The 21042-nt window shown below is 37.6% G+C and overlaps 1 protein-coding gene across 1 annotated transcript in view; it reads right to left on the bottom strand.

Annotated features, from left to right (window-relative positions):
- RAD54B (RAD54 homolog B (S. cerevisiae)) overlaps positions 1–21042 on the bottom strand; it is a 94122-nt gene that overhangs the window by 11810 nt on the left and 61270 nt on the right. Inside the window, exons 5-10 of the mRNA XM_012809563.2 lie at positions 20380–20661; positions 16009–16171; positions 11548–11773; positions 10115–10322; positions 4490–4629; positions 2644–2931 (exon numbers count right to left, since the gene is read on the bottom strand). Of these exons, the coding sequence (XP_012665017.1) occupies positions 2644–2931; positions 4490–4629; positions 10115–10322; positions 11548–11773; positions 16009–16171; positions 20380–20661 (1307 nt within the window). The remainder of the gene's footprint in view (positions 1–2643; positions 2932–4489; positions 4630–10114; positions 10323–11547; positions 11774–16008; positions 16172–20379; positions 20662–21042) is intronic.

Genomic DNA, 21042 nt, shown 5'->3' with positions numbered 1-21042 from the left:
ATCTTTTTGTGATTTTCCTTTTTTTTTTTGTCAGAGACAGACTCTCGCTTTTGCTTAAGCTAGTCTCAAACTCCTGAGCTCAAGCAATCCACCTACCTTGGCCTCCCAGAGTGTTAAGATTACAAGTGTGAGCCACTGACCCAGCCCTTATGATTTTCTTAATAACATTTTTTCTATAGCCTAATCTAGAGTAAGAATACAGTATATAATACATATAATATATGAAATATGTGTTAATCAACACTTTTTGGTATTGGTGAGGCTTCTGGTCAACAGCAGGACATTAGCAAAGTTTTGGGTAAGTCAAAGTTAAACATGAATTTTCAACTGCAAAAGGGTCAGCCTTGCATTATTCAAGGGTCAGCTGTACTTTTTTATATTTCCCGAATTTTTTCTTTTTTTTTTTTGAGACAGAGCCTCAAGCTATCCCCCTGGGTAGAGTGCCATGGCATCACGCTCACAGCAACCTCCAATTCCTGGGCTCAAGCGAGTCTCCTGCCTCAGCCTTCCAAGTAGCTGGAACTACAGGCGCCCGCCACAACGCCCAGCCATTTTTTGGTTGCAGCCATTATTGTTGTTTGGCGGGCTCGGGCTGGGGATTCAAACTCGCCACCTTAGGTGTATGTGGCTGGCGCCTTAGCCACTTGAGCCACAGGCGCCGAGCCTTTCCCGAATTTTTTCATGTTATTCTGCATTCCCTTTTCAGTAACAACGGAAACACCTTAAGAGCAGTGAATCTCTAGGGTAAAATGCTGAGCACAAAGTATTTTAAACTGCCAAAATATAGCAATACTTAGATAAAGTCACTCAATTAAAAATAGTAGGAACTGGGCAGTGCCTGTGGCACGGTAAGTAGGGCACCAGCCCCATATACCAAGGGTGGCAGGTTTGAACCCAGCCCCAGCCAAACTGCAATAAAAAAATATCCAGGCATTGTGGCAGGCGCCTGTGGTCCTGGCTGCCTGGAAGGCTGAGGCAAGGGAATCACCTGAGCCCAAGAGCTGGAGGTTGCTGTAAGTTATGATGCCACGGCACTCTACCAAGGGCAACAAAGTGAGACTCTGTCTCTAAAAAAAAAAATTAATTAATAAAAATACTAGGAACCAGAAGATATTAATATCACTAGGACATATATGAGGAAAGAGATGGTTGCTCCCTGCTTTGGGTTAGGTCTACTAAAATGACTACAACTTGGTATGGTCATCAAAGGATAATACACAGGGTCTAGTCCACAGCTTTTCATGTTTATAAACTTGAGTATCCTTTAGACCGAAGTCTAAACATGAAATTCAGATATATTTCATATACATTTTACCAAGGTAATTTTATATAACATTTTTTTTATGAGATAGAGTCTCACTATGTTGCCCTGGGTAGAGTGCCACGGTGTCACAGCTAACAGCAACCTCAAATTCTTGGGCTCAAGTGATCCTCTTGCCTCAGCCTACCTAGTAGCTGGGACTGACTACAGGCGCCCACTACAACACCCAACTATTTTTTGTTGTTTTTGTTGTAGTTGTCATTATTGTTTGGCAGGCCCAGGCTGGGTTTGAACCCGCCAGCCCCAGTGTATATGGCCGGAGCCCTAACCACTGACCTATGGGGGCACCGAGCCTTTATATAACATTTTTAATAACACTGTCCATGAAACAAAATTCATATAAACTGAACCTTTAGAAAGCAAAATTGTCAAGTTTGAAATTTCCCTCTATGGCATCATGTCAACACTCAAAAAGTTTTCAATTTTGAAGGATTTCCAATATCAGATTTCACATCAGGGATGCTCAACCTATATGTGACTAAGTGCTTAATAGCTGTTAGCTAATAATAATGTTATTACTAATACCAAAATGTGATTTTCTCTAGCTGGGGAGTTTTAAATGATTTTTATTTTCTTCTTTGCAATTTTCTGAATTTTCCAAATATTATGCAGTAATCATGTATCACTTTTACATTGAAAAAAATAAATTATTTGCATGGTTAAATTTCATATTTGTTAGCAGCAAACAAACAAAACTATGTTAACATAAGCTAGAAAGGGAAACCATGGCAAAGCATTAGACAAGGTACCAAAAGAGCCTGGGGCACAAACTCTAAAATACAGTGCCTCAAATCAATTTCATCGTGGCCAGGTGAGGTGGTTCACATTTGTAATCCTAGCACTCTAGGAGGCCAATGCCAAAGGATCCCTTGAGCAGGTGGACTGCCTGAGCTCAGGAGTTTTGATATCACCCTGTCTCTACTAAAAATAGAAATATATAACCAGGTGTGTGGCAGACACCTGTAGTCCTACCTGCTCAGGTGGCTGAGACAGGAGGATCATTTGAACCCAGGAGTTTGAGATTGCTGTAAGCCAAGTTAATACCATGGCACTCTAGCCTGGGGAAACAGAATGAGACTCTGTCTGGGGAAAAAAAAATGCATCTCATCCTTAGTTTAGCTCTAGGAATGTAGATACTCTCTGAAGAGAAAATGGAAGCCCAGATAAGCTCTATAGCAGAACTAAATTGGAGAGGCTCCAAAGCTTTTCAAAAACCCACAAACACAACCCTAGAAATTAGCCTAATCTGCCCTCCTAGATTCACATATCATAAAAACCCTCATGTCACATCCCTGACATAGTTTCACGTGTTACATACTTACCTTGATAGAGCTGAACAAAAGGCAAGGGTGATTGCACAGTTTTTTAAGAGCTCCTATACATATTAGATGAGGACTGTTTTCCAACCCTTGAAGACAGAACCTGACAGCCTGAGAATTCAACAGTTTTCGATAAATCTCAATCTGTAGCGCTGTTGGCCAGCAAAAGACTACATTCTCTATTTTAGGTGGAAGATATTTATTTATGACTTCTTGGGTTCTTCTAAGGATAAAGAGTCCAGTGAGGCAAGTAAGTTCAGCTGCTCTTCTCTCTCCTAAATTCTTGTCTTCCTATGGAAAAATATAAGAAGTAAATAGAAGTCTTATAGAAAAAAAGTTAAAATTTTTATAGTATATGGAATAAAGATTTTATAATAATAAACCATTTACTAATTGCCTTTCAACATATTTTTCTTTTTTTTCCTTTTTTTTTAAGAAAGAGTCTCACTATGTCGCCCTCAGTAGAGTGCCATGGCGTCATAGCTCACAGCAACCTCTAACTCTTGGGCTTAAGCAATTCTCTTGCATCAGCCTCCCAAGTAGCTAGGACTACAGGTGCCCGCCACAACGCCTGGCTATTTTTTTTTGTTGCTGTGGTTATCGTTATTTTGGCAGGCCCGGGCTGGGTCTGAACCCGCCAGCTGGTCTATGTGGCTACTGTCTAGCCACTGAGCTACAGGCACCTGGCCACAACAAATTTTTCTATAACAAAATACATGAAATACAAGTATGGGGATAGAAAAAACAACCATGATCTCCTTATTTGTTCAGCATAATCATTTAATTAAGTGAAGCCAGTATTCTAAATATAACATAAAATAGTAATATCGCCTATCATTAGTGCCATCCTAGAGTCAATGAAATATAGATATACAACATATACACCATAATTTAACCATTTTTTACCCTCTGAAATGTTATTCCCTGTTAGTTTATCTCTTTTAGCTTGTTTCCAATTTTCTTAACTTTACAGTTAAAGTTTTAAACAAATCTCCTATTTCTTTTTAAGTTTTTTTTTTTTTTTAATCTTTTTTGGCCGGGGCTGGGTTTGAACCCACCCACCTCTGGCATATGGGCCTGGCACCCTACTCATTTGAACACAGGCACTACCCAAAATCTCCTATTTCTTTTTTTGTTTGTTTTTATTGTTTTCTTTTGGCCGGGGCTGGGTTTGAACCCGCCACCTCTGGCATATGGGGCCAGCGCCCTACTCCTTTGAGCCACAGGCACCGCCCAAAATCTCCTATTTCTTTATAATAAACTCCTAAAATTAGTATTACTAGGCCACAAGATATACATACTCTTAAGGCTATTGATATACATTGCCAAACTTTCTTCAAAGTGGTACCAATTTACACTCCAACCAGTAGAGGTCCATACTCTCTTATCTATACCTGCTAACACTATGTAAATCCAAGCCGGTGTGTGATACACTGCTATAGTGCCAGCTACTAGGGAGGCTAAGGCAGAAGATCACTTGAGCCCAGGTATTCGAAGATAGTCTGGGAAACAAAGTGAGATCCCAGCCATAAATAAGTTAATAAATAAAAATAAAAACAATAACAGAAAAATACAAAAGTATTTAGTGGTTATTTTGGTTTACTTTTACCAATACTAGAACATTGATATGTGTTTGCTATCATTTATAATCCTATGTGAAGTACCTGTTCATGAATTTATAAAAGTCATAATATCAATTTCTAAAATAAGGAATGCAAAAAATAAAGGATCATGGGGAAAAACAAAAAGCTCACTATTAATTTTTTGTCAATTAAAATAATAAATTATGGATGATAATACTACCTATATACTACTCTTTTTGTTACAAAACGTATTTATTAAATTATACCTCAGAAGCAGAAGGTTCTCTCGATAAAATGATGGGTTCCTCATATATTCTCCTATAAGAAGACAAAGAGCCTAATATTCCTGGATTTACAAAATCGATTAATGCAAAAAATTCTTGCAGATCATTCTGAACCGGAGTACCTAAAGATAAGTAAGAAAGAAGAAAAGGTTAAGTTTGTGTTTTACAATCACTGGTGTATAGCAGAACTATAATGAAAATTTGGAGAAATTTGTACTCTCTTCCCTAAGAGGAATATGTACAAGCAAATTCCCTAAAACGAAGAGCAGGCAAATTAAGTTAAAAAATTTAAAAATCACATAAAATTTTAACTTTGATTTAACTGTGTATTAAATTCTTTTTTTTCCACGATTGTGGTTTTTATTGTTATTGTTCTTTTTTTAGTTAAATCATAGCTGTGTACATTAATGCAATCAAGGGGTACAATGTGCTGGTTTTATATACAATTTGAAATATTTTCATCAAACTGGTTAACATAGCCTTCATGGCATTTTCTTAGTTATTGTGTTAAGACATTTATATTCTACATTTAGTAAATTTCACATGTACTAGTGTAAGATGCACGGTAGGTGTGGTCCCACCAATAACCCTCCCTCCATCCATCCTCCCCCCTCCCCTCTCTCTCCCTTTTCCCTATATTCTTGGGTTATAATTGGGTTATAGTTTTCATAAGAAAGCTATAAATTGGTTTCATAGTAGGGCTGAGTACATTGGATACTTCTTCTTCCATTCTTGAGATACTTTGCTAAGAATATGTTCCAGCTCCATCTATGAAAGAGGTAAAGTCTCCATCTTTCTTTAAGGCTGCATAATATTTCATAGTGTACATATACCACAATTTATTAATCCATTGGTGGGTCGATGGGCACTTGAGCTTCTTCCATGACTTAGCAATTATGAATTGGGCTGCAATAAACATTCTGGTACAAATATCTTTGTTATAATGTGATTTCTGGTCTTCTGGATATACCTAGTAGAGGAATTGTAGGATCAAATAGGTCTATTTTTAGATCCCTAAGTGTTCTCCGAACATCTTTCCAAAAGGAATGTATTAGTTTGCATTCCCACCAACACTGTTCCCTTTTCTCCACATCCATGCCAACATCTCTGGTTTTGAGATTTGTGATATGGGCTAATCTTACTGGAGTTAGATGATATCTCAAAGTAATTTTGATTTGCATTTCTCTGATAATTAAGGATGATGAGCATTTTTTCATGTGTCTGTAGGCCATGCACCTGTCTTCTTCAGAGAAGTTTCTCTTCAAGTCTCTTGCCCACCCTGAAATGTATATTAAATTCTTATGTAGTATAGCATAGTGGCTAACCTAAGTGCAGGTTCTGAAATGTGGCTGCTCAGGTTCAAATTCTACCTGCATCACTTACCCTCTGAGTGACCCTGAGCAAATTCCTTATACCAGTTTATTATCTGTAAAACAAGGAGAATAATAGTGGCTTCTAGGAACAAAGTAATCAAACCATACACTATACTAAAAATTGTGCCAGCAACACAATAAATGTTCTCCAACTTTAGCAATTTTTAATATTATTACAACTATGTCACTTTGGACAAACTACTAAAGCTCCTTAAGTTAAACTCAGGATTCTTTTTCATTTGTATAAAGTATGAAAATAGTAATTTCCCAGTGGTACTATAATAAAAAGTAGAGACAATATATGTGAACTGCCCAGCACAGTGCCTGACCCATAGAAAACACTCATTGAACAGTACCTGTCATTATTACTTCTCAAATTGGAATCTTTATAGTCCAAAGGAACGACAAAGCTTGCAATGGACTAATAGACCCTGCATATATTACATACACTACTCAATACTTTTTGGCTGACTAATTTTGAAAGAAACATTAGCATATTTCTAAGATTATAACAGTGTCAAAAGAACATATAAACCAGTACAGTAGAACAGTATAATTTCAAATGGCTTTCAATTAACAGATCCAGAAGAAATTGTCTGAAGATGTGAATAATATAAAAAGCAAATAAAAATTATTTATTTCATTAATATAGTTCAGATGAATTTTGTGTCAAGGAGTTTAATGATCATCTCCCCAAAATTAATGGGTTCCCCCCAGGTTGGACCAGCACTTGCTAATTTTTTTAATTTAACACATCTAGTCAGTTCTAAATTTTGAGACATATCATCCAAAAAGTTAGGAAAAATATATTTATGTTGGTATGTATTTTGCTTTTGTTTTGTTTTGTTAAGCAGGCCTGGGTCAGGTTCTAACCTGCCACCGCTGGTGCACAGGATTGGTGCTCTAACCACTGAACTACAGGCACCCAGCTGGTATGTATTTTGTTAAGCTTCTTAAAGTATATCCATGGTGATGGTGAAAAAAGAGAGGGACGGCTCCGCGCTTATGGCTCAACCGGCTAAGGCGCCAGCCACGTACACTTAAGGTGGCGGGTTCGAATCCCCAGCCCGGACCCGCCAAACAACAATGATGGCTGCAACCAAAAAATAGCCGGGCGTTGTGGCGGGCGCCTGTGGTCCCAGCTACTTGGGAGGCTGAGGCAAGAGACTCGCTTGAGCCCAGGAGTTGGAGGTTGCTGTGAGCTGTAATGCCACGGCACTCTACCCAGGGGGACAGCTTGAGGCTCTGTCTCAAAAAAAAAGAAAAAAGAGAGGGAGAATAGAAAAAGCAAGAAGGAAAAAGGGAAAAGAAAGGGATAAGGATCATTTTCCTTGGCTTCCAGACTTTTATCCCACCCCAGATGATTAATCAAGTCAATCATGATAATTCTATCCCCTTGGTCAATTACTGATGTAGGCAAAAGTTTTTGCCATTGAGACAGTAATCTAGATCCTGATTTACGGAGAGTGCTCTCAGGAAGAGGGAATAATGGAATCATAAAATGGCAGGGGAACAGACTAAGCAAAACTGGTCTCAGCTTAAGTTAATTATACAGAGCTTCACAGCATAAATTATACCATAAAGTTGGTCCTAAAATTACCCTGAAGTAAGGGGGGCTTGCATTTGTTGCCTACCCTGTATCAGACAATCATTGACAACAAGCTATAAAGGAGAAAGGCAGCTCTCATTCAATCAAGGGTAATTCTCCAGAAAAGGACGGGGCTATGAGTTATCTGATCTATAGACCCAGCAGCCAAAGGATGGGCATAATATTCCAGAAAAGGAGAGGATTCCATCAGCAGCATGTGACACATCCTGGCCAATGAAACAGGAAAAGTCATCAGGGAGGAGCTTCTGGGAAAGTTTTCTCACTCTGAAAGACAAAGAAACTAGAAGAACTGGTCTGGTTGTCCACTGGATATCACTACATCTAGCTATGATGTCTGGAACTGCTGCAGTCACTTGCTCACCAGCCTGAGGATGAAGATAACATCAATCATGGCAGAGCGGAGGACATCTAGACTATTTGAAGGCAAGATTGAGCTGCTGGAACACACTCTACCTCTGCTCTTCCAGTTATATGGGAAAACAAGTACATTTGATTCAGACATCTGTTACTTACATCTGAAATCATCCCAACTGATACACAAGGGGAAGAGGCAATAGCAAAACTGGAAAAATGAAGAAAGATTGAACACAAGAAGAGGATAAGAAAAAAAGTTTAGAGAAAAAAAATAAGAGCTCTTGCTCATGCTGGTCTTGGACTCCTGAGCTCAAGGGATTCCCATCTCAGCCTCCTAGAGTTATAGGCACGAGCCACTGAGCCCAGCCTATCACTTATCATATTTAAGTGATTAAATTCAAAAAATAAGAAGATCATTTAATAATTCTCAAAATCATTTTTAAAATGCATAGTTTTAAAATTCACTTTGGGGGTGGCACCTATGGCTCAAAGGAGTAGGGCGCCAGCCCCATATACAGGAGGTGGTGGGTTCAAACCCAGCCCCAGCCAAAAACTGCAAAAAATTAAAAATTAAAAAAATAAATAAATAAAATAATAAAAATCACTTTTGAGGGTAGCACCTGTGGACACACACACAAAGAAAACAGAAAAAAGGATCAAAGGGCTCAGTGCCTATAGCTCAGTGGCTAGGCCATATACACCGGGGCTGGCAGGTTCGAACCCAGCCCTGGCCTGCCAAACAACAATGATGATAACAACAACAACAACAAAAAGCACAACAAAATAGCCAGGCGTTGTGGAGGATGCCTGCAGTCCCAGCTACTTGGGACTGTCTTAGGCATCTCAAGCTACTTCTGTCTTGAGGCAGGAGAATCACCTTAGCCCAGGAGTTGACACTGTTGTGGGCTATAATGCCATGGCACTCTATCTAGGGCGATAAAGTGAGACTCTGTCTCTAAAAAAAAAAAATTGCTTTTGCTAATGGTAATACAGATTGGAAGTCAAATGACTATGAATTACTTAAAGATGAGTAGTACCCTCCCCAAACCCAACTCAGTAAGAACAGAAGAGGAGCAGTTTTTCTTTTCTTTGTTCTGGGGCATATTTCTACCCTAAAGGTGTAGGAAGGAAGAAAAAGTTATTGGTCACAGTCCTTCTCTCTCCTCATTTTAACTTCAAAGAAAAGCTCTGACATGCCTAAAGAGCACATAAAGAACAAAATGACACAGAGGGCAGGGCACAGCAACTCACACCTATGATCCCAGTACTACAGAAGGCCAAGGCAAGAGGATTATTTGAGGCCAGGAGTTCAAGACTAGTTGGGCCACATAATGGGACACCGTCTCTACAAAAATTTTAAAAATTAGCTGGTGCATACCTATAGTCCTAGCTAATCCAGCAGCTGAGGCAGGAAGATTGCCTGGGCAACAGAGCAAGACCCTGTCTCCAAACTGACATAGAGATAATTATTATATAATAAGAATAAATCATGCCCTGCCCATTCCTTCTGAAAGGGCTGAAGATAACTGGGAATTACAGCCTTGAGTAGAAAAATGAAAGGATCATAAATATTAGTAATGAATACAATTCTCTTCTTTCTTCTGCTACCAGAATGACAAATTGGAAGCGCCAAACAAGACCAACATGAGGTATGGGAAAACAGCTACACTGAGCCACTCAAACCTGACTCTGGTCTAGGTGTTAAGCTAAAATGACAGAAAAGGATCCTTAATTCATCCCACCTTTTCAGAGTTTAGACCAGAAGTTAGGCCAGCAACAGACAATGCACATGTCACACATACTTATAAAAATAACTGATATTTACATTAAAGGCCTGCCATGTGTCAGGTCTTCCTAGAACTTTATATGGACTACTAATTCCTTTGACCTCACAAGAACTCTACAGAGATGATTTGTTCTGCGAATCAACAGATTAAAATTAAGGCACAGAGAAGTTAAATAACTTGGCTGAAGTTACACAGCTGTAAGTATTGGACTCACAGCTGTTACATGCGAGCAGTGCAGCCCCATCTCCTATATTCCTTACCATAATACTATTGAGTTTGTTGCTCAAAAACCCCAAAATCTGGTCTGCAGAAAAGAACATAGGATTTGAAGACTGAAGAATCTTACCAAGTCAAATAACACAAACTTATTACTATGAATTCCATTTAACACCACTAGCTCTTTGGATGTTAAGCCTCATACCACAAGTCTTATATGTTCACTAGGCAAAAATTCCATCACACCTTCCCCAAAGTGAATACTTACCAGATAGAATTATTCTTTTCTCACAAGAGAGGCTAATAAGGGCTGTAGTTGTCTTAATGGCACTGTTCTTCAAACGATGACCCTCATCACAGATTAGAAGATCAAACTTGATATTCTTAACTTGATCCAGGGAACGAAGTAACATTTCATAACTGATGATGAGAACAGAATAAAATGTAACTTTGATGAATTCTTCAACTTTGTGGTCCTGAGGGAAAAAAGATAATATTTAACAATTTATGAGCAGAAATTAAATGAATTCAAATTTAAGCAGCACATTCCTGATAACCATTTACCAAATACTGTAACATGTTAACTTTTTCTGTCTTAACTTAGGCTACTATAACAAAATACCATAGACTGGATGGCTTACACATCATTCACATTTCTCATGGTTCTGGTGGCTGGGAAATTTAAGATCAGGGTGCCCACATGGTCAGGTTCTGGTGAAAGCCCTCTTTCTGGGTCCCAGAGAGGTGCTTTCTTACTGTATCCTCACATGGTCGAGAGAGGAAGCTGTAGCATCTCTTCCTCTTCTTACAAAGGCAAAGTCCTATAATGGGTCTCCACCCTCAAGACCTCATCTAAATGTAATTACCTCCCTCAGGCCCCACCTCCTAATACCATGATATGGAAAATTAGGGCTTCAACATCTGAATTTGGCAGGTGGGAGGGTGGGGGACAAAAACATCCAGTCCATAACAACTCAAATTGTAAGCCAGGACTCCAAAAATACAAAGGGGTTAGAGAATTACATACACTTCAAAAACTGCAACATAAATATGGGGAGGGGGTGGGGCTGGGGAGGGGAGAAGGGCGGATGGGTGGTGGGAGGATGACTGGAAAGATCACCAACATGGTCTGTCTAACAAGGGTACACATGAACTTTTCTAGAACTAGAGTATAAATGTTTTAACACAATAACTAAGTAATGACACAAAGTCTATGTTAACCAGTTTGATGAAAATATTTCAAATTGTATATGAAAACACTACACTGCTGTACCCCATGTTTGCATCAATGTATACAGCTATCATTTAATAATTTTAAAAAATTATTTTTTAAAGAATTTCAAAGCAAAAAACTGCAACATAAAAACTGAATTGATGGGCGGCACCTGTGGCTAAGTGAGTAGGGTACTGGCGCCATATACCAAGGGTGGTGGGTTCAAACCCGGCCCCAGCCAAACCACAACAAAAAAATAGCCCAGTGGTGTGGTGAGCGCCTGTAGTCCCAGCTACTCGGGAGGCTGAGGCAAGAGAATCACCTAAGCCCAAGAGCTGGAGGTTGCTGTGAGCAGTGTGACACTGCCGCGGCACTCCACCAAGAACAAGAAAGTGAGACTCTGTCTCCAAAAAAAAAAAAAAAACTGAATTGATTTGAAAAGCTAGAGATTTTAAAAATGAATATAATTATATTTTTAAGTCTCTTACCTGATCTACAGTAAATATCTTGATCCTTTCACTTCCCAGCCATTTTTGAAATTCTTTCCTCCAGTTATTTACCAAGCTTCCAGGTGTGACAATAAGTGTCTTCTTTATCACTGGTTTGCCTCCATAGGGTCCCTGACACTGCAGGGTCCAGATGAGCGAAATACATTGCAATGTTTTCCCTAACCCCATTTCATCAGCAAGAATAGCTCCATATCTGCCATTCATTCTGTTAGAAATAATTTTACTTCCTTTAATCATAGGGAGAAAATGTTTTACACTCATAAAATCATCAAGAAACAGAAATTGATATTTTTTAATTATGACATCTTACAGCATTTTATTCATCTGATTTATAATAATCTCTTTTGTATCTTTGATAATTATATACATCACATATTGCAAACTAAATTATCAAAACATAACTCTAAAATTAGAGGATTGAATCTAAATCATTTGTTACTATTATATGTACATATTTAGAGGCCAGTAATGAATCCGTTTGATATCTACATTTGAAAAAACTTTGTTTCTCATCACTAACAGATGAGCAATTTTTATCAGTTTATCTTGATATACTGCTCTATTTAAGATGCTCTAAAATATAATTTTAATCAGCAAGATCTATGGAGCTATATTTTATGATTCTCTGTCAGTTAAGTCCTCAACCAAAATAGCTCCCTACATTGTATAAAAAATTAAACACTAAATACTTAATATAATACATGTAATCTAGTTAAGTCTGTTACCCTACAGACCTAAGTTAATGCAACTCAAAATTAAATGTTACTAGGAATATTAATAAGACCATGTATTACTATATGATTTTATATTGTTAAAGCCCTTAGATATATATGTATTACATATTTTTAAAAGTTACAAAGTCCAAGACAACTAAGGATATTACAAAAAAAGTAAGTATACAGTTGACTCTTCAATAACACAAGTTTGAACTGTGCAGGTCCACTTATATGGAGATTTTTTTTAGTAAAAGTTTCACCCAAGTTTTTTTGCCTCTCCTGCCTCCCCCTGACAGCAAGACCAATCTCCCTTACTTTTATCTACCTAAGCCTACTCAATCTCAAGAGGATACTCAATCTCAAGAGGATAAACACCTTTGTGATTATCTTAATAACATTTTCTCTTTTCTAGTTTACTTTATTATATATGATACATACTACATACAAAATATGTGTTGATTGACTATTTATGTTATCTGTAAGACTTTAGTCAGAAGTAGAAAGTAGACTATTAATAGTTAAGTTCCCAGGGAGTCATAAATTATATGCAGGATTTATTTATTTTATTTTATTTTATTTTTTGAGACAGACTGCTGTGGCATCACAGCTCACAGCAACCTCAAACTCTTAGGCTTGAGCAATCCTGTCTTGTCTCAGCCTCCTGAGTAGCTGGGATTACAGGTACATGTAATAACACTGGCTATTTTCTCTATTTTTAGTAGAGATGGGGTCTCACTCTTGCTCAGGCTGGTCTCTAACTCCTGAACTCAACTCACCTTGAGGTTGAGTGCTAGGATTACAGGCGTGACCCACCATACTCAGCTATACAGATTTTTAATTGTACAGAGGATTTGGTGTCCCTAACTACTGAGTTGTTCAAAGATCAATTGTAGTTCGTTAATTTTATTTCTTCTTTGTAGAAATAAGAACCAATATGTAATTTTATGTTTTTCTATTTCAAGATATAGACAAAAATTTTAAACATGAATTATGGCCAACAATTTGCCAGTGCAGGACCAAGTATCAGCCAAATGAGATTTAGTAAATAGCAGAGAAAAGTAGAGATCTATCCTTTCACAAGTAGGAAGGCTTTGCTGAGAAGCTATGCTTTGAGCAGAACTTTAACGGGTAAATGAGAATTAACTTACACTGATGAGGCAGTTTTATATAGTTTGAGCTTTAACTGAATTCCAAGTAGGAAAATGTAAAATATGAAGCCAGTAAAGTAGGTAGAAGGAAAAAGATGAGGGCGGGATCTTAGAAACATCAGTCTTTAATAACTGCCATCACAATTATTTTGCCAGATATTTTATACCACATGTTATTACTTATTTTCTTTAAATCAACTCATTTTTTAACTTAAAGCATAATTTGTGAAATGAAAAGCTCAACATTCTATTTTTTTCTAATGAATCATTAACTATAGTACTACTAAAATTAAAAACAAGGCTTATCTATTTGATACCTCAAAGTGGTCCCACATAGCACTGTGAGATATCAGATTGGGAGACACTGTTCTAAATTCTGAGAGTCACTGAACAATTTCAAGTAAGGGAATGCTATGTTCAGAACTAATGTGCAGGGCCAGGCATGAATCCTAGCACTCTGGGAGGTCGAAGCAGTTGGAATGCTTGAGCTCTGGAGTTTCAGACAAGCCTGAGCAAGAGCAAGATCCCATCTCAAAAAAAAAAAAAAAAAATAGCTGGGCTATTGTGGTGGGCTATTATACCTGTGGTGGGCACATGTAGTCCCAGCTACTCCAGAGGGTGAGGCAAGAGGGTTGCTTGACCCCAAGAGTTTGAGGTTGCTGTAAGCTATGACACTACAGTACTCTACAAAGGGCAATAAAGTGAGACTCTGTCTCAAAAAAAAATCATTGTTTTTCAGAAAACTCAAGCTTGTGACTATAATTATTAGTAGAACAGATTTAAGGAACATCAGAAGCTGATATATAAGTTAGAAGCCACTGCAACAGACCAGATAAAATAAGACATTTCTATGACATCACTCACTAGAGTTGCTGCAGTAGGATGTCAGAAAAAAATTAAGGATCACATGATATTTAGAAGATTAAAATAACTGAAAGTTCAGATTTGATTGAATCAGAAGTGACAGAGAAGAAATCAAAGATGATTCCCAGGGCAGCTGAGATAAGCCTCCAAAAGAAAAGGCAAAATTGGAGCCAAGCACAGAATATCACATCTGTAATCTCAGCACTTTGGGAAACCAAAGCAGGAGGTCTGGTTGAGGCCAACAGTTTGAGACCAGACTGGACAACAGAGACCACATCTCTACAAAAAATAAGAAAAATCAGCTGTGTGTGCTGGTACATGCCTCTAAATCCAGCTACTCAGGAGGCTGAGGCAGAAGGCGCAAGTAAGACCCTATCTCTAAAAAACAAAGCAAATTTGAGAGAGAATATGAGCTCAGTTAATTAACAGTTTCTAGAGACAGCATTCCTATTCCCTTAACCTTTCATTATTCAAGGAGCCCTAAGAATTAGGAGGAATTAATAATACATTTTCAATTATTTTTAAACAACAAACTTAAAAATCAAAAGCCTCAACATTTAAAAACAAAACAAAATAAAACAGATAAACAAATAAAAAACATTGTAAAGATGTTAGCAGGAGGCTTGGATCTTTTTTTATTTTGAGACAGAGTCTCACTATGTTGCCCTCAGTAGAGTCCCATGGCATCACAGCTCACAGCAACCTCAAACTCTAGGGCTTAAGCGATTCTCTTGCCTCAGCCTCCCAAGTAGTTGGGACTACAGGCGCCCACTACAACACCTGGCTATTTTGTTGTTGTTGTTGTTGTCATTGTTGTTTGGCAGGCCAGGGCTGGGTTGGAACCCGCCAGCCCTGGTGTATGTGGCTGGTACCCAGCCGCTGAGCTATAGGCACCAAGCCCTTTGATCATTTTTTTGTTTTCTTTGTATCCTCTAAAATATCTTTAAGAGAAGATACTACTATTCTTTAATCAGAAAACTCAATTCAAAAGGAAAAAAGATACTTTTCTTTTATTAGAAGTAGAGGTGAGATAAAATAAAATGTCTTTTCCAGGTTCTCATAATCAAATTAAAAGCCTATTCTATTTGCTCCCATAACCCTTTATCATATAGTACTGAGCTCTTAGTGAACCACATCTATATACTCAAATACTCTGTAAACTAATTAAAGAGTAAAGTCTGTAGTCCTCACTTGTGTATGCCTATCTTCTAGCAGGATGCCTGGAACATGACATATATCAAGAGTCACTTTTACTTTTTTTTTATTTTATTTTTCATTTTGTTTTGTTTTGTTTTTGAGACAGAGTTTCACATTGTCCCCCTCAGTAGAGTGGGATGGCATCATAGTTCACAGCAATCTCCAACTCTCGGGCTCAAGCAATTCTCTTGCCTTAGCCTCCCAAGTAACTGGGACTACAGGCTCCCACCACGATGCCCAGCTATTTTTAGAGATGAGATCTCGCTCTGGCTCAGGCTGCTCTCAAACTTGTGAGCTCAGGTGATCCACCTGCCTCCACCTCCCAGAGGGCTTGGATTACAGGCATGAGCCACTGCGCCTGGCCTCAGAGTCACTTTTGGAATAAACGCACACATTATTAAAATTCCTGGTGTACCCTCAAGATTCATTATAATATCAGATTCTTCTTAGAAAACCATTATTATGTTGCAGATTAAATTAACAGATTAAACTAAACAAATAATTTATTTTCCTACCTCATTCCCATCACACATTCATAAAGGAACACAACTCCTTCTTTCTGATGTGGTCGAAGATGACATACAAGGTAAGGATCTATCACCACATCCACGAGAGGGAAACAGTTCTTATTGAACATCCACTGATGATTTTTGTCTGGTCGTGGCATAACAAGGGAATCTTAAAAAATGGAAAAAATACAACTATAAATGTATTGTAACTTCATTTTCTCAGAAACTAACATTATCTTGTTTCCATTACTCCTAAGATAGAACTATTTGCCATCAGTTTTAGAAAAAAAAATCCAAAATTTAGAACTCTTATAATGCTAAATAAGAGTACAAAATTTAAAAAAATTCATGCCTCACTAATATAAGAATGCCAAGAATAAAAAGAGCTCTCCAAACTTCATAATACCCAAAAGTGCTTAGAAACCACCAAAATTCACTATTGTCCAGAAAGGAATTCAGTAAGCCACAACATTCAATAGTTCAGTGTTCAGAACAAAGAGAACTATTTCCAATAGAAAGAACAAACTGGAATTTTGACAAGATGCACTTGCCAAGGCTCACAGCTTCTTATACTGAAAAGGCTCCCCAAACTTAACATAAAAGTTCTCTATATTTTCAGTCCTATAAACAGCAATAATAACCATTACTCCTACCAATCAGAACTGAGAAAGGATGATAAATATTCTATTGACTTTGTCATCATTATTTGCTTAAAGTGAATTACTATATTCATGAATCTTAAGTTCATGAACCTTTAAAGATAAAGCAGCATTGGGAGGGTAAGGCAAGAGATTTGCTTAAGCCCAAGAGTTTTAGGTTGCTGTGAGCTGTGACGCCACAGCATTCTACCGAGGGTGACATAATGAGACTGTCTCAAAAAAAAAAAAAAAAGAAAAGAAAAAGATAAAGCAGCATGAAGCAACCATCAAATGGCAGCGTAATTCTTTTTTTCTTTCTTTTTTTTTTTTTTGCAGATTTGGCCAGGGCTGGGTTTGAACCCACCACCTCTGGTATACGGGGCTAGCACTCTACTCCTTTGAGCCACCAGTGCCACCCACAGTGTAATTCTTTAGAAATATGTTAACATACATAAAGTATTTACAAAAATGTCACCCAAAAAGGCAAAATCAAATATAGTTGGCAGGTTTCCACTGATAAACTTGAAGTCAGATAATAAAACCATGAATGACTGGCTGTAATGCTAGCCCTCTGGGAGGCCAAGGCAGTCAGACTGCTTGAGCTCTGGAGTTCCAGAGCAGGCTGAGCAAGAGTGAGATCCTACTAAAGAGTGAGATCTCTACTAAAAATAGAAAAATTAGCCAGGCATTGTGGCGGGGTGCTTGTAGTAGGGAGGCTGAGGCAAGAGGATGGCTTGAGCCCAGGAATTTGAGCCTATTATTATGAGCAATGACATCATACACTCTAGCCTGGGGCAACGGAGTAAAATTTTGTCTCTAAATAAATAAACCCTTCAGAATTATTTTGGGAGTATTATTTACATGTCTATATCATGGTGAAAACTGAATTTGATTAAAAAGAGAAAGACTAAGAAGATGAGAACAGGAGATAAAAGCAAATAGGTTTCAGAAGATTAAGTAATTATCCATCAATATGGAAACATACAGTCATAGGAATAAGAGTTTGGTCACGTATATTCTAAGCAATTACCCAGAGGATAAGTTTTCCTAAATTTCTGAGTAACTAAAAGGTCTGCTTTGAGGTCAATTCCTGTTAAGGAGGGGATTAGGAAGTGAAAATGGAAAATTTAGTCCTTGGCTTTTCTCTATAGTCCCACAACAAACCAAGAGTGTATTCTTTGGTGGATTTCCAACTGAGAAATGCCCTATTTTTTTTTTAACCTTTTAAAAAAGACAACAAGGAAAAAGACAGAGGTGAAAAGTCACATACTGCTCAAGCAAGAAGGACTACAGGATCATTCTATCATCTAACAAAAGATCCATCTACAAAAAAGATAAACCTCAACAATAGTGGGATACTACTTTAAATTTTAGGATGCCTCTATCTTCCCAATGGCGAGACATCACTTAGTGCTAACAAAATCTCTAATGTATTAGTTTTAAGTCTATAACCTAATTCTGTGCTTAGCATGGTAAAAAAGATGAGGACAATCAACCGTTTACACAAAGTACTTATATTAATGTGTACTAGCGTATATGTGTATACACACATGCATACACACACAAATATACTCTCACCTATGTGTGTGTGTGTATACACTTCCCCATATACACATGAGGGTAACAATAAAATTTCTCATTCACTCAACAAATATATACTGGACAGAATATATATACTAAGCACTTTAAATCTCCATGGTGTTTATTAGGACCTATGTTTTTCACATGAAGAGGCAAAACATTAGTAAGTTGACTATCTCCAAGAGGTCAAAGAACCCAGTTAGTTCAGGGGCAAAAACCGCAACTCTATCTCACATCTCTGAATAGCCACAGTACACTCTGCAGTTTCCCACAGCCTTCTATTATCTAATAGGAAGTACAAAAAGAAAGGAAAGGAGAAAAAGGATTGTTAAAAGAGCTGATCCTATACATAAAATAGTTGGATAAAAAGAGAAAATTCAGAAGGATAAGTTTCTACTATATATATTTCAACCAAGTCTTTGGAATAAGCTAAGACAGAACTAGGAGGAGGCTTTTTTGTTTTGTTTTGTTTTGTTTGTTTTTAAGACAGGGTCTCATTCTGTCGCCCACACTAGAGTACAATGATACAATCATAGCTCACTGCAAACTCATCCTCCTACCCCAACTTCCCAAGTAGCTAGGTCTACAGGTATATACCCTCATGACATGCTAATTTTCTCTATTTTTAATAGGGCAGGGGTCTCACTCTTAACTCAGGTTGATCTCAACCACCAGACCTCAAGCAATCCTCCAGTCCTGGCATTCCAGAGTACTAGGATCACAGGCATAAGCCACTACACCCAGCCTACCTAGGAATTTTTACTTTGGGTCTTTGTCCCAATAATGCCATTCATTATTTGAATTTAGGTAAGTCAGTTCATCTTTCTGGGACTCAGTTTCTTCAAATGTGGAGACTAATCTAAATGATGTCAAAGGCTCATTTATCTCAAAACTTATGCTTCAATAATACTTACAAGGAAGAAAAATAATTATTACTTTACTTTTTTTTTTTTTTGCAGTTTTTGGCCAGGGCTGGGTTTGAACCCACCACCTCCGGCATATGGGACCAGGGCCTACTCCTTCAAGCCACAGGCACCACCCTACTTTACATATTTTTAATTTGCTACTGTTAAGAAAAAAGCCTACTCTATCTCCCAACTTCTACATCTATTACACTATATACATATATGTGTGTGTATGTGTATATATATATATATATTTTAAATTAAGACAAAGTCTTACTTTCTCACCCTCAGTAGAGTATTGTAGCATCACAGCTTACAGAAACCTCAAACTCTTGGGCTTAAGTGATTCTCTTGCCACAGCCTCCCAAGTAGCTGGGACTACAGGTGCCCATCACAACACCTGGCTATTCTTCTGTTGCAACTGTCATTATTATTTAGCAGGCCCAGGCTGGGTTTGAGCCCACTTGCCAGTATACGTGGCCAGAGCCCTAACTACTGAGCAATGAGCGCCAAGCAATACTACACTAATATTTTCATCCACAAGTATTTGTCTTCCTCACCAAATGAGAAGTTCTGTGATGAGAGTTGTACCTCTACGCCCAAAGCATAAAAGGCAATCAATAAGTACTTGATGCGTGAATGGTCCAATAAAAAGAACAACCAGAAAAACTTTTTCACTTTAATGTGATTTTTAAAATTAGATTCATCAATAAATTGAACTATTTTTTTTTTGCAGTTTTTGGCAGAGGCCGGGTTTGAACCCACCACCTCCAGTATGGGGCTGACGCCCTACTCCTTTGAGCCACAGGCGCCGCCCTATGAATTGAACTTTTACCAGTAAAATCTGAATTCTTTGCATGATATTTCACCATTTAGTATTTTAGTACACCAATGCGTATAACTAAGGCATATAGTCTTCAAACTAGGAGTCTAATCCTAATCTTGATTCACAAGTTTACTAAGTTTTCTCTTTACTAAAAATGTCATATTTTATTCAAAGTTATACACATGTATATATACATCTACAATTTAGATAAGTTTCCTTCAACACATGTATTTTCATTCTTAGTATTATGTATTTATATATGAAATAATCCCCAAACTATATTGTTATTCAACATTACCCATTATGTCAGAATAACAACTTATACTTTCATCTAAAAACTTTAAAACAAAATTTAAACTTCAAATTCACATACCAAAAATCTTATAAAACTAAAAACAAAACATTCAAATTATTTAAGAAATCTTACTTGATGTATGTGGGTCATGCCGTGGTTTGCAATTTTGGAAATCATTCTGTCTATTTTCCTTTGAACTTGGTTTACAGACACTTTTGAAAGGGTTAGCGAAATACTTCTTGGAACCCTGAGAAGAATTTGGCATAGCAGGACTTCCTACTCCAAGCTGAAAACACCTGCCACTGCTGAAGTCATCTGGAGAGATTATACCCATGACTTCTATTTCTTTTCCACCAATTATCAGTGTTTGGCCCTCTTCAATCTTTTCAAGATCTTTGAATTTATATCCAATGCCTTTAAGTTGAGAAAGATAAAATTTAATTTAAGAAACAGACATTCTAAGATGATACAACAGTCACCTTTCCATAACTACACAGAATGTAAACTGTGCTTGAATGTGAGTAGTCCCGTATGACTCATCAGCCAGAATGGAAACATAATTTACCATTTAGTGAAGACAACTAGCCATGCTTTGTTAGCCAAAAAAAACAACGAAAAAAAATTAACCATGCTTTAGGAAAACAAGACTGATTTTTATTACTGAAAATACCGTCTACTGTACTCTTTAATAGTTTTGCCATCCTGTTTAGAAAAATTAAGCTGGCTCGGCGCCTGTGGCTCAAGTGGCTAAGGTGCCAGCCACATACACCAAAGGTGACGGGTTCGAATCCAGCC

Source organism: Otolemur garnettii, unplaced genomic scaffold (assembly GCF_000181295.1).
Source record: "Otolemur garnettii isolate 467f Iridium unplaced genomic scaffold, OtoGar3 scaffold00004, whole genome shotgun sequence".
NCBI lineage: Eukaryota > Metazoa > Chordata > Mammalia > Primates > Galagidae > Otolemur > Otolemur garnettii.
The sequence above is the reverse complement of the archived record's forward strand: the minus strand, read 5'-3'. Positions and strand labels throughout refer to the sequence as shown.